The sequence below is a fragment of the Martes martes genome, assembly GCF_963455335.1.
Source record: "Martes martes genome assembly, chromosome: 8".
In the NCBI taxonomy this organism is placed as follows: domain Eukaryota; kingdom Metazoa; phylum Chordata; class Mammalia; order Carnivora; family Mustelidae; genus Martes; species Martes martes.
This window is the reverse complement of record NC_137895.1, coordinates 110,090,459-110,102,462: the sequence shown is the minus strand read 5'-3', so window position 1 is coordinate 110,102,462 and position 12,004 is coordinate 110,090,459. Positions and strand designations below refer to the sequence as shown.

The window sequence follows — 12,004 nt, the reverse complement described above, 5'->3', positions numbered from 1 at the left end:
CATTGTTTGCTCCTTAAACTTTCTTACACCGCCCCCCCCCCCCCGCTTTGTTTTATGGTACTTACAAGATGCACATATTATAAAGCAAAAAGAAAGTGTTTCGCATAGCTTTTCCCACAAGTAATTGTAATGAGCTTTGGCTTTAATAATGGATTTAACCATATTAGACTTTATTCATATTGATCTTCTAGCCACACAGTAACCATATCCCCTCCCCAGTCTGCTACCTCCATGTTAGACAAAATTAAAAAAAAAAAAAAAAAACAACTAACACTTGTTCCATATAGCTAATTAAGAATACACCTGTATATCACAAAGGGGAGTATTCAGGCAAGGGACCTATTCATTTGTCTAACGCAAATTTCCAAAATGATACTCTTCCTCCATGTTTCCAACCCCCAAATCAATTTTGCGTATATCTATCATTTGGATATTAGTAAATTTGCAACTCAAGTTTTAGTTTTAAAGGCAAAGAACTGGCACTTGTGTTTTAGTATCAGTCTCTAAAATCAGTTTTTAGTAATTACAGGTGCATGGCTTCTTACTAAGAGTTGCCCTAGAATGGGAGGGATTTTTTGCTTGTTTAATAAGCCTGTTTATATTGAGCACATTTATAGCCAGTAAAAGCTATCAAATATGACATTTTACAAAGATATGTTCAAAGATTAATAAAGGAAAAAAGCTTCAAAGTTGGACATTTCCCACCATGTCAGGTAGTGAAAATGTCTCAGTAATGAGAATACTGCTACATTAGATAACCAGTATGCTAAGTAGTGGCTTTTAGCTCTCTCCCTATTCCATATATCTGGTAAAGAGTATGAAAAGTGCTCTCACACTTACACTTTATAACTGAAAGTGTAGTTTATGGCTGGCTTATGTATGTTACAGCACATGAGTATCACCCCCTGGGGTAGATGCAGGCCACTTATTGGAACATAAGTCATAAAATAGTAATTCTTTAATAAATAAAACTTCTTGGAGGTGAAGATTTTACAATGCCTCTGACTTTAAGAAATATAAACAGCATGATTAGCTAATGTAGGTGTCCTTACCGCATACCTAATTTAAAAATCCAATTAACACCAAGAGTGGCTCTGGAAAGGATTTGCAAAATGTTTCTACCAAGAAACTCTTCTTAAAAGCCTCTCACATGAGAAAGATCAGCCAAAGAAGTAGCTTCCAACCTATTAATTAAAAAAAAATTTTTTTTAACCAATAAACATTCCTATGAGGGAAAGTAAAGAGAACAAATATTTTTAGCAGGATGCAGGGAATATGTCCCCTCCCACTCTGCAATGTTTGATGCCCCCCATCATTAGCAGCGTAGCTGCCCATTTCTTATCTTGATTGACAGGTTAATAAGGGACCTGGGGCTATCTTTTCAGTATGAACACACAACCTTACCAATTACTTTTAAATTATTGCTAATCTGTCAGAAAATAACAAGCATGGGGAATAAAAATATCTGAAAAAGTGAAATGTCTGAAGAAGCTTTTACTTCCGGTGCTTTAAAAGGTTCAGTTCAGAAAACTTGCCAGAATTTAGTCAATAGAATTTAGGCAGAGGATTTTTTTTTTTCTTTCTTTTTCTTCTTCTTTTTTTTTTTTTTAAGAAAAACTTGTAGTTTATAATAGTTCATTGGTTCAATTAGGGGCGAAAAAGAAGGGAGTTTTGTAATGCAATTGTCCAGCAAAGGAAAACGCTTTAAATTGGGGGATTATGTGCACAGACCACCTGTAGGGCATTCAGAGCCCTTTTCTATAATGCTTCAACCCATGCCTAGCTGCCTGCAGGCTGGCTAACAATGCCGGGAAAAGCTGTTTAAAAGGCTGAGCGCACTTGTGCCTCTGGTCTTCACTAACTGTTACAAGTCTTCCTCTCCCTCGCTCTCTCTCCTTTTTAAAGTAAAAGTCCCACATCCCTTTAATGGAAGAACTTTAAGGCTCCGCGGTGGCCAATTGGTCTGCACCAAGAGGAGCCGGGCAGCAGGGAAAGAAACTTCAGACTATACAGCACATTTGGAGAGGAGAAAAGATCAAAGTTTTTCAAACTCAAAAGACCAAGTTCCCTACAGATTAACCCTATTCATTTAGCTCCTCTTAAAGGAATGATGTGCTGGGCCACTGGGCAGACAGGTAAAAAGTTCAACAATTGCCAAAGCATTCTTCTGCTAATTCAACAGCCTTCTGCTCAAATAAATTAGCTTAGTCTTGACAGAGGAACAATAGCTTTTTCTCTAGGAAAAGCAGCACATTTGATATACACAAGCCTGGAAGGTTATTAAGATGTTAACCCGTTAGTCTAATCCATTAAAGAGCGCCTGCTCCACTACCAGATAGTCAAGTGACTTACACTGTAAAGTGTGATCTATGGTTTAAAACATTAACCTCTACACTTCAGCAGTGTGTTCAGTCCCTGAAAACCCAGGTGCTTTCAAAATCAGGGACACCAAGAAATAAATGTGGGGTTTTGAAGCCTTTAGTGATATTGTACAAGATAAATTAACAAGGCCTAAGTGCAATTGTTGCCTTGCAAAAGTTCCATTTACATATACTAAGATGAGTGTTGTTATCCATGGATGAGAAAAGGGCTACCGTGAAAAACACCATCTTTTGGGAAGGTGCAAAAACTCAATTTTGATTTCAGTTCAACAATGATATTTACTTTGCTAACAACTTAAGAAATAGAGTTTAACAGGTCATTTTCTCCATGCCTAAGGTCAGTGTACAGAATGAGAAACCAGAAAATGTCCATTTTTTTCAATGTGTCCTTAGCAAGCACTTTAAATAGGTAACAGCTTAGAAGAGGCAGGGGGAAAGGGTGATACTTAAATCATTTATCAAAAGTCATTTTTATTGACAAAATAGAATACTTATATTTGTTCTTACAGGGGTGGCCTCTAAACTTTTTACAAAAAATGTACAGACTGTATATCTTTGGATATGTACATATTTTACACATTTTTACAATTTAACAAATAATTATATAAATACATCCTCTAATGTAAGAAACCCGTATTTACTTGGGGTGTATAATTAAGACATTTCTTGTTTGTTTATTTAAGGCATTTGCCTGGTCATTAAGAATACCCAAACCGTGCAATTCCATTAGGTCGCGGTCATCCCTCCTCTAGAATATGTTAGGAGTAAGAGTTTACGTAGGACAGTCGAGGGAGAAAAATAGGTCCCTCAGGTGAAATCTGTAGATCTGGCTTCAAGCTCAGCAAATGGCAACCAGCGAGGGCTCCAAACCTTGCGTTCTGAAACGCAGCAGAGTCCACCCTCCTCTGCCAACAGAGATTAACGCCTGGCGGGAGGAGCTCCTCGCATATCAATGGAGGAAAGGGGGCTGGGTCTGGGAGCCTTCAATGCCAGGTACTTTGTTCTAAGCGAGTCATTTAAGTCCCAGCTAATGGATACCATTAAGAGTTCATTATCATGCTAATAGCAATCAACACGGTGAAGGGGTGGGAACCTCAGCCCATCGAGTGTCCCTTCGCTGCACTTGGTTTCCTCGCCCCCCTCCCCATTCCTTCCGGGTGCCCCCTCCCCTCCACTCAGACCTGGGACAACGGCATCTGCTTTGGATAAGACACGGAGCTGGCCGTGCCAGATCGCCACGTCAGGCCGGTGCTGACGTCGCTGTAGAGGGATCCCGCCCCACCGCCCGGACCCCCGCCCCCACCGGACCCCACGCCCCCACCACCCCCGGGTCCCCCGGCGCCCCCAGCGGCCGCGGCGCCCGCGCCCCCGCCCCCCGTGGCGCCCTTGCTGGCCCAGCAGCAGCGGGTGCACAGGGCACGCCACGACTCGAGCGTCTTGCCAGACCAGACCCACACGCCCGAGGTGATGCCCACCACGAGGCACATGAAGTACTTGAGCATGAAGACAGCGTAGTCGGGCCGGCGCGCCTGGTCTGGCTGCAGGTCCCGTAGGCACGGGCAGTTGTGCGTGGCCTCCCAGCGCGGGCGGTTGTGCTGCTCATAGAAGAGGCAGGCGACCACGACGGCGGCGGGCACGGTGTAGAGCACGGTGAAGAGACCCAGGCGGATCATGAGCTTCTCCAGTTTGTGCGTCTTGGTGGGGCCGCCCTGCTGCTTGATAACCGAGCGGATACGGAAGAGCGACACGAAGCCGGCCAGTAGGAACATGGTGCCAATGAAGAGGTAGATGACGAGCGGCGCCAGCACGAAGCCGCGCAGGTTGTCGAGGCTCTGGTTGCCCACGTAGCAGATGCCAGCCACCGGGTCGCCGTCCACGGAGCTGAGCGCCAGCACGGCGATAGACTTGACGCTGGGCACGAGCCACGCGGCCAGGTGGAAGTACTGCGAGTAGCCGGCGATGGCCTCGTTGCCCCATTTCATGCCCGCCGCTAGGAACCACGTGAGCGACAGGATCACCCACCAGATGGAGCTGGCCATGCCGAAGAAGTAGACGAGCAAGAAGACCACGGTGCACAGCGCGGGGCCCGTGGTCTCGTAGCGCACGTGCTGCTCCACAGCGCCCAGCTCCTCGTACTCGCCGCGCCCGCCCGGGCCGCCTGCTCCCGCGCCCGCCGCGCCCGCTCCCGCCGCCGCCGCAGCCGCGCCGCCCGCTCCTGCCGTGCCGCCCGCGCCCGGCGCGCCGCCGCTGCACGCCACCTTCTCGTGCCCAGCCACCAGGCGTACCAGGTAGCCGACGGACACGAAGAGGTAGCAGGCCGAAAGAAAGATAATGGGCCGCTCGGGATACTTGAAGCGCTCCATGTCGATGAGGAAGGTGGAGACGGTGGCGAAGGTGGACACGAAGCACAGCACAGACCACAGGCCGATCCAGAAGACGGTGAAGGCGCGTTCGTCCTGGCTGAAGAAGGGGTTGTGGCAGGGCAGCGCGCAGTTGGCGATCTGGCCGGTCTTGACGCGATTGTAGAGCGGGTGCCGCTCGCTGGACACGCTCACCATGGGCGCGCGGCACTGGCAGCCCGGCTCGCAGGGCGCTGAGCCGCCGCCAGGGGGCCGCGCCTTCCCGCCGCCGCCGCCGCGCGTGGGGGGCGCCGCTGCGTCCCCGCCGCCACCGCCCCTACCGCGGGACGGGGGCCTGGCCCCCGGCGGGCGGCCGTGGCCGCTGCCAGAGGGCGGCTGCTCACCCGGAGGCGGCGGCGGCAGGCGGCGCGGCGGACTGGGTGCGGCTGTGGTGAGGTCCGTGCGGTTGTAGTCCATGCACAGCGTGTCGGGGTTGCCCTGCTCCGGCAGCCGGTCGCAGCGCATGCGGTCGGGCCACGCGAAGCCGTACTGGCGCATGAGGGGTGCGCAGCCGGCCTTGGCGCGCTCGCATACCGAGCGGCAAGGAGGCAGGGGCTTCTTGTAGTCCTCCAGGCAGATGGGCGTGTACATGCTGCACAGGAAGAACTTGAGGTCCGGCGAGCACTGGATCTCTACCAGGGGCCAGAACTGGTGCACCTCCAGGCCCGCCTCGTCCTGCGTGTCGTGGTTGAACTGGTTGGGCATGTACGTGTAGTTGTAGCCGATGCCTTTGCAAAGCGGCACGGTAATCTCTTGGCACGCCAGCTCCTTGGCGGAGGCAGCCGCCGCGCCGCTCGAGCGCTGCAACAGCGCCAAGGCGGCCAGCAACGAGGTCACTTCCAACAGGTAACCCCACTCCATGCTGCGCGCCGCGGCCCCGCGCCCTCGCCCTCCAGGCGGCGCGCGGAGGGGCGCCGGGAGATTTGGCGAGGGAGCCGGAGAAGGGTAAAGCGGGTGCCCTGTTGGTCTCTCTCCTGCCTCTCCCGGAGAGGGTGTCTGCAGATAACCTAGTCCCTTCTCGGGACGCGTCCGCACAGCGGGGTCCGAAGCCTGGGCACCGGCGGCGAGGGTTCTGCAGGCGTGCACCACAGTCCCCGAGAGTCTGCCCTGCTGACTCCCGGTCGAACTCAGCCCTCTCGCAGCACAGTGGCTGGTCCCCGGCTCATCGTCCCTCTTTCGATCGCTTTCTCTCCCGCGCTCCCGGCCACTTCTCCACGAGGCGCCGGCGACGGTGAGGTGACTTTGCCGGACACAGAGGGCGGCGGCACGGCAAGTTTCCTTTCGGGCCGCGGTGCGCAGTCAAGATGGCTGGGCCAGGCCGCTCCCCGCGCCGGGTCAGCCCCTGCAGCCCCCTTTCTGTCCCCGGGGACTCATGCTCGCCCCCAAAGCTGCGCAGCTCTGCTGCCTGAGTTCGGGACCCGCCTCCGCAGAGGCCGCCGCCCTCTTTCCCCGGCGTCGGTCCGTCTGTCCACCTCCGGGACTGACAGACTCCGCCTCCGGTAAAAGTCCGCTCCGCGCTCCGGCCGGCAATCGGGCGAGGTGTAGGCAGACCCCTTCTTGCTAGACACAAAACCAAATCCAGACCAAGGCGGAGTAGACACCTGAGCGGCGCAGCCCGCGCCCAGCCACCACCGCCTCAGCCGCCGTCGCCTCCGCCTCCTCCTTCGCCTCCTCCTCCTCCTCGGCGGGAGCAGCGCCCTTCACCCAACTTCCCGGCTCCGGCCCAGCTCGCGCCGCCCGGCCGGCTCATGAATATTTATACAGCGCGGACTCGGTCTCCGCCCTCGGCCGGGAGCGCCAATCGCCGGGTGACGGGGCGGAGTCTATGCGCTCCCAAGACTCGGCCTTCCTTAAGGCGGTCAGGAGTGTCCCCCATGGCCATGCGCGCTTTCTGCAGCTGGAGTTTCGGTAACCTTGGGATTGACCGCAGAGAGCGAGGTTTTGCCATAAACGTCGCCACATAGCTCAGTGCGTTTGAGTTCTTGGTTCCTTTTCCCCAAGTCTGCTTTTGGGGACCGGGATGGGGGTTTTATGCACGCGCGTGCTTTTCCAGGCTCGTTTCAAACAAGTCACGTCCCTGCCTACTCATGGCCGGTAATATCGGTGACCCCGCGCACCTCCGTGAGCTGGGTCAGTGGGAAACCTACGCGGACGCGAGTGCGCGGGAGCCTGACTGGGGCCGGACTCTGCAGGAGACTCGGGAAGGGGTGCTCTTCTTGGGGGCTCTTAGAATGATGCTGTTTGAGGCTTGGAAATGTGGGAGGAGCGGAAGGACGGCAGTTCATTTTGGATGATGGATCTGGACGGGGCGGTGGAGGGGGGTGCACCCCAGGAAGTGTACGGGAGCACAGCCGCCGGTGCCCAGGGGCGCGAGAGGCGCCAGGCACAAGGGCTGGCTCAGTATTCTCTCGCTTCCGCTGAGTGGCCTCAGTTTCCTTACCTGAAGAGTGGGGTAATAGTGCGGATTTCAAAGGGCATTCCGGTAGTTAGGTGGGCTAAAGTCTGTAAAGCATCTAGGACACAGTGCTTCCTTATGAAAAAATAATTTCCTTTCCGAAAGAAAGAAAGAAGGAGAGAGAGAGAGAGAAAAGAAAAAGAAAAAAAGAAAAGAAAAGAAAAAGAAAAAGAAAAAGAAAAGAAAGACCAACTTATAAGTAGGGCAGACTGCGTCTGGATTGTCTCTCTTCGCCTCGTACTTTTGGAACAAATACATGTCTAAAGTTCACCGTTTTTCCAGAGCCTCCTTTTCTACCGTGGGAGGCGGTACTGAGCCCTGGCGCTGACGCACCCACACGTATCAGTGATCCGCTAGGAGCAGAGCGGGACCCAAGCTGCTTTTAGCAGCCGCTTGGGACAACGCCAAAGAGTACTTGCCCCTGCCAGCTCCGCAACTACTTTAAGATGGGGAGGGGAGGCGGAGGCCCGAGGGGCCGGCGGCCTGGCAGGTTCATTTACGCTTGTTAGGACGTCCCAGGGGGTTGTCTTTCTCTTAGAATGGAGTGTTTATTTTTTAATTGATGTGCTGTTTCATTTAGCGCTTGTATGGAACTCATGCTGTGGCTGTAATTACTGTAATCTCGGGAACAAGCATTTCAGTTAGCCAGGAGGGTGGCAAAATACGTTCTCTCTCTCTCTCTCTCTCTCTCTGTGTCTCCCCCCTCTACCCCCACCCGATTCTCTCCTCTTTCTCTGTCTTTCTGTTTCAAGATTTTTGTCAGGTTTCATAGCAGGAACGAGTAGGGCTAGGAACCAAAGTTGTTGTGTGGGAACAGAGAAGAATAATTAAGGGTATATTTGAGGCCAGTTCAGTTTTGGGGGGGGGTGTTGTTGGTGGTAGGTGGTGTTTATCTTTATAAAAACAACTCTTGTCGTGGAACAAAAATAATTAGCATTTGTATATTGCTTGAGCTAATGGAATCTGTGTCCCCCCCCCCCCCCGTTTTTGGCAAATTCTGTATTTTGGCCAAGAATTCTAGGCATATCCATCAAGCTGTATATCTTTTTTTTTCTTTTAATTGAAATCTAGTTAGAACCTCTTTACACTGAAAAACAACACTTCCTTCCCACTTTTGTTTTGGAAAAGCTAAACTCCGTAGGAATCTAATTCAAAGGCTTGAGAAATACTGTATTAGCTAATTCAGCAGAAAATGGTTGCTGTTCAAAAATGCAAAGACTTGACCTTTAGTTGGTCTTTTCTATGGATTCCTTTCCCCTCTCTTCGCATTCGGAATTCCCTTTTATGGTGTGCTGAATGTAGAAAGTCACCTATCTCTTTTGTTGGTACCTTGTTCATAGAGGGCCTTCTCCAGGACATCCAGCTTGCAGAGCAACCGCAGGTAATTGCTGGAGTCCTGAGAGCAGTGTGTAGGCAGTCCCCTTAGTAAGGACCCGCCTGGGTACTATGTTGTCCAGACCACAGATGGGAGGGGCTAGTTTCCAAAAGCAACACAGGTGGTGAAAAGTTCTACTGCTTTTCTTCAGCAGGAAAACGTCAAAGAGTGAAGTTTAGAATTACACTATATAAATTTACTAGAATTAGGTAAAAACAAACTGACATTTGAAAATTGAGTCTGAAAATAGTTGATTTTGGCTTTTAATCGGCATTTAAACTTTTTTTCTTTTGAGACAAGATGAAAGCTTTGATGATGTGGAATGTGGAAATTTTTGGTAAGTATATTAGCTTGCAGGAGCAAATAAGCAGACAAAAGTTCAGCGCTTTCAAAAATCATGGTACAAGCTTTTGGGAGAGCTTACTGATTTGTGAGGTTGAAGCCATTTACATAAAAATCATTAAAATTTGCTCTTAATTGAGAAGATATAAGAATAGAATTTAAAATTTACTATTAAATGGCTACTTGACAGTCTTTGAGAGCAGAAGAGACTTATTAGTGTATAAAAAGCTAATTAGTATATAGAAAGCAATGACAGTTAGCTAAAAGACACCAGAATCATTTATCAACATTGCTGGCTAAATAATGATCTTTTTTCTCTTGTATGTATGTAAAGCAGCTGTTTTTTAAGGGAGGGGAAATAGTTTTAGTAGTGACATAAATAATGTAAGAAACCTTCTAGAGGGATTTCTGAACAGATGTCTTGTTACTGAATAGCCTACAAGCATAATAATATATACAGTTGAGGCAGGAATCTAACTCATAGGAGGGAATATTTCATAAAACATTGGATACCAAATTAGATAGGAGACTATCAATATAGTATATGTCTTGACTGTAAGGAAGTTTGGGGAAATTACATTTCAGTGGGTTATAGTTTAAAAATCCAATATAAAAATCTTGATTCCAGTGTGGGCCCCTGTACCAACACCAATAAAATGATTCATTCAAGATTAAATGGAGAACCTTTTAGTAACTAATGAAAATTCTTAGACATTATATAAAACAGCAATTGTTTCTTCTAAAAGCTTATTTTCTTTCAGGTAAACAAGCAAGTATTATATCATTGGAGATTATAAAACTTGATAGGTTAATATTGGGGCTTCTTGGTATTTTAAAATCTTTCAGAAAATTTATGTTTTGAATCACTTGCTACATGAATAGAAGAAAAGGTAGAGAGGTCAACTGACCCTGCTTCAATTTCTGTTAGAATTAAAATGGGTGAGATTATTTCCATATTAACATTAAACTCTATTAACCATCATCCTCTTCTGTTTTCTCTACCACCAGGAAAAGGATCTTGTCAGAAGGAACTACTCTTGCTCTGTCTGCTGTAGGAAGGCCCAGTTATGAATGCCTGGAGACAATGGAGCCAAATATACACTAAGGGCCAGGAGTCAGATTCTCACTTTACATGCAGCTGCCATTTTGAAAAAAAAAAAAAAAAATGGTGATTGCACTGTCATTATTTCATTTTATAATTCTTCTAAAATGTGTTTTAAAAATCAATAACTATTATTTGTTTCTCATTCATACTGCAATATTGGCCAGATACTGAAACTCTTCATGCCATAGGGTGCATTGTGCTTTAGTTTGGGAACTTTCAGGGCAATAGACCACTAAGTAAAACTGGCTTAGTTAAGGAGGTTACTTAATTAATATGGTATGTCAGTCAGTCTGAAGCAGGAAGTTCCACCATTGTGACTCAGTGTTAGGCCTGCAGATAGGCTTCTAGGCTCTTGGTTTCCCCTTTGGTTACATGGGGCCTCCCGTTGTCAGGTCATCACATTTCATGGGACCGCAACAGAGGCAAGAAAGATGGCAGAGCCTGCCCCTGTGCAACTGTCCTATTAGAAAAGAAAAGCTTTCCATGAAGATCTTCTCTTTAGGTCACACTGTTGGAAGCAATACACCATTCTTAGCTGCAAGGGAGGCTGGGAGACCGAGCATCTGGTGGGTGGCAGGTGACAGGTGGGGTCTAGTGGCAGGAAGTCAAGGAAGTGAGAATGGCTATTGAGCAGGTAAACCACAGTCAGCTGCATATTATTAGTTGAAATTAACTTTCAAGCAATATCATTTAGCGATATGCATAGTCTTCCAGGGTATTTTGTTCAGGCTATTCATTAAGTATGATCTAGATCCAAGAAAACATTGATATCTACATTTTTTTCCTTTAGAAATTCACACAATACAATTCTCTGTACAGTTGGTATGAAATAAATGTCAAACAGTTTACTACGTGTTTTATTTATAATGTGTATACCCTGGGTAGTATAACTGCTGAGTTCCTTTTGTTAAGCCCCTTCCTTCCCTTTTGGAGACTTTGTTACAAACAAGGACATGATTCTGGAATTTTAGATTTTTTTTTTCTTTTAAGTCTTATACCATGTAATTAAAAAAAATAGTCAAATATACTACAGGAGAAACTGTACTGAATACCATCTGTGAAGGGCTCATGTAAGTCAAAGAATCTTTATATTAAAAAATGTTGGTGTATAAGAGTTTACTTCTGGTAACAATGAATCATTTAAAATGATGGTCTTTTACATTAGTAATACGGTAATAACTATAAGGGCACTAAGTGCATGGAGGCGATGAGGTGACAATGACATTTCTTTCTATTTTGTTTATCTTTGACCAGGCTTAGGTAATCGGATGTAATTTTAATTTGAGACATGATAGCACTTTATTTTTTGTCTGGTATGAGTCTCACATGCTCTCTCAAGCAAATGTACTTTCATAGGATTAACCTTATTAGTTTATAATAAGTATAATTCATAGTATAATAATTCATAAAGACAGCATAAGAAAAAAAGGATGCATTAGTAGGTGGAATTTATATAAATTGTATCACATTAATATGAACTCCTGGGTGCTTTCTCAAAACACAGTCCTGTAGGGTTTGGTTTGGTTTTCCAGTAGGGTGCCTGGGTGGCTCAGTTGGCTAAGTATCTGCCTTCAGGTCAGGTCATGATCTCGGGGTCCTGGGATGGAGTCCACATTGGGCATCCTACCCAATGGGGAGTCTGTTTCTCCCTCTTCCTCTCCCCTCCCCCACCCTGCTCATGCTTGTGCAGTCTCTCTCTGTCAAATAAAAATTTTTTAAAAAATTAATAAAAAATCCTATTCTAGAATGTGTTCAGAATATAGTATTAAGTGAAATAAAGCAGGATATAGAACAATATGGTTTAAGCCTCAATTATACCATTATGTATGTATAGAAAAAACTAGAAAGAATCCAAAAAAATATTACTTATTACGTATTTGAACTGGATTGATTAGGAATAATCTTTATTTTTTCTTAATGGTCTGAATTTTATACTTAGAAAAAGTC

At 47.2% G+C, this 12,004-nt stretch overlaps 1 protein-coding gene across 1 annotated transcript; it reads right to left on the bottom strand.

The window, feature by feature from the left end:
• Nucleotides 1-2,832: 2,832 nt before the first annotated feature.
• On the bottom strand, nucleotides 2,833-7,415 carry FZD8 (frizzled class receptor 8). The gene has a single exon (XM_080812556.1). It carries the CDS (start codon nucleotides 5,639-5,641, stop codon nucleotides 3,557-3,559), a length of 2,085 nt encoding a protein of 694 aa, XP_080668682.1. The 5' UTR covers nucleotides 5,642-7,415; the 3' UTR covers nucleotides 2,833-3,556.
• Between the last annotated feature and the right edge of the window lie 4,589 nt (nucleotides 7,416-12,004).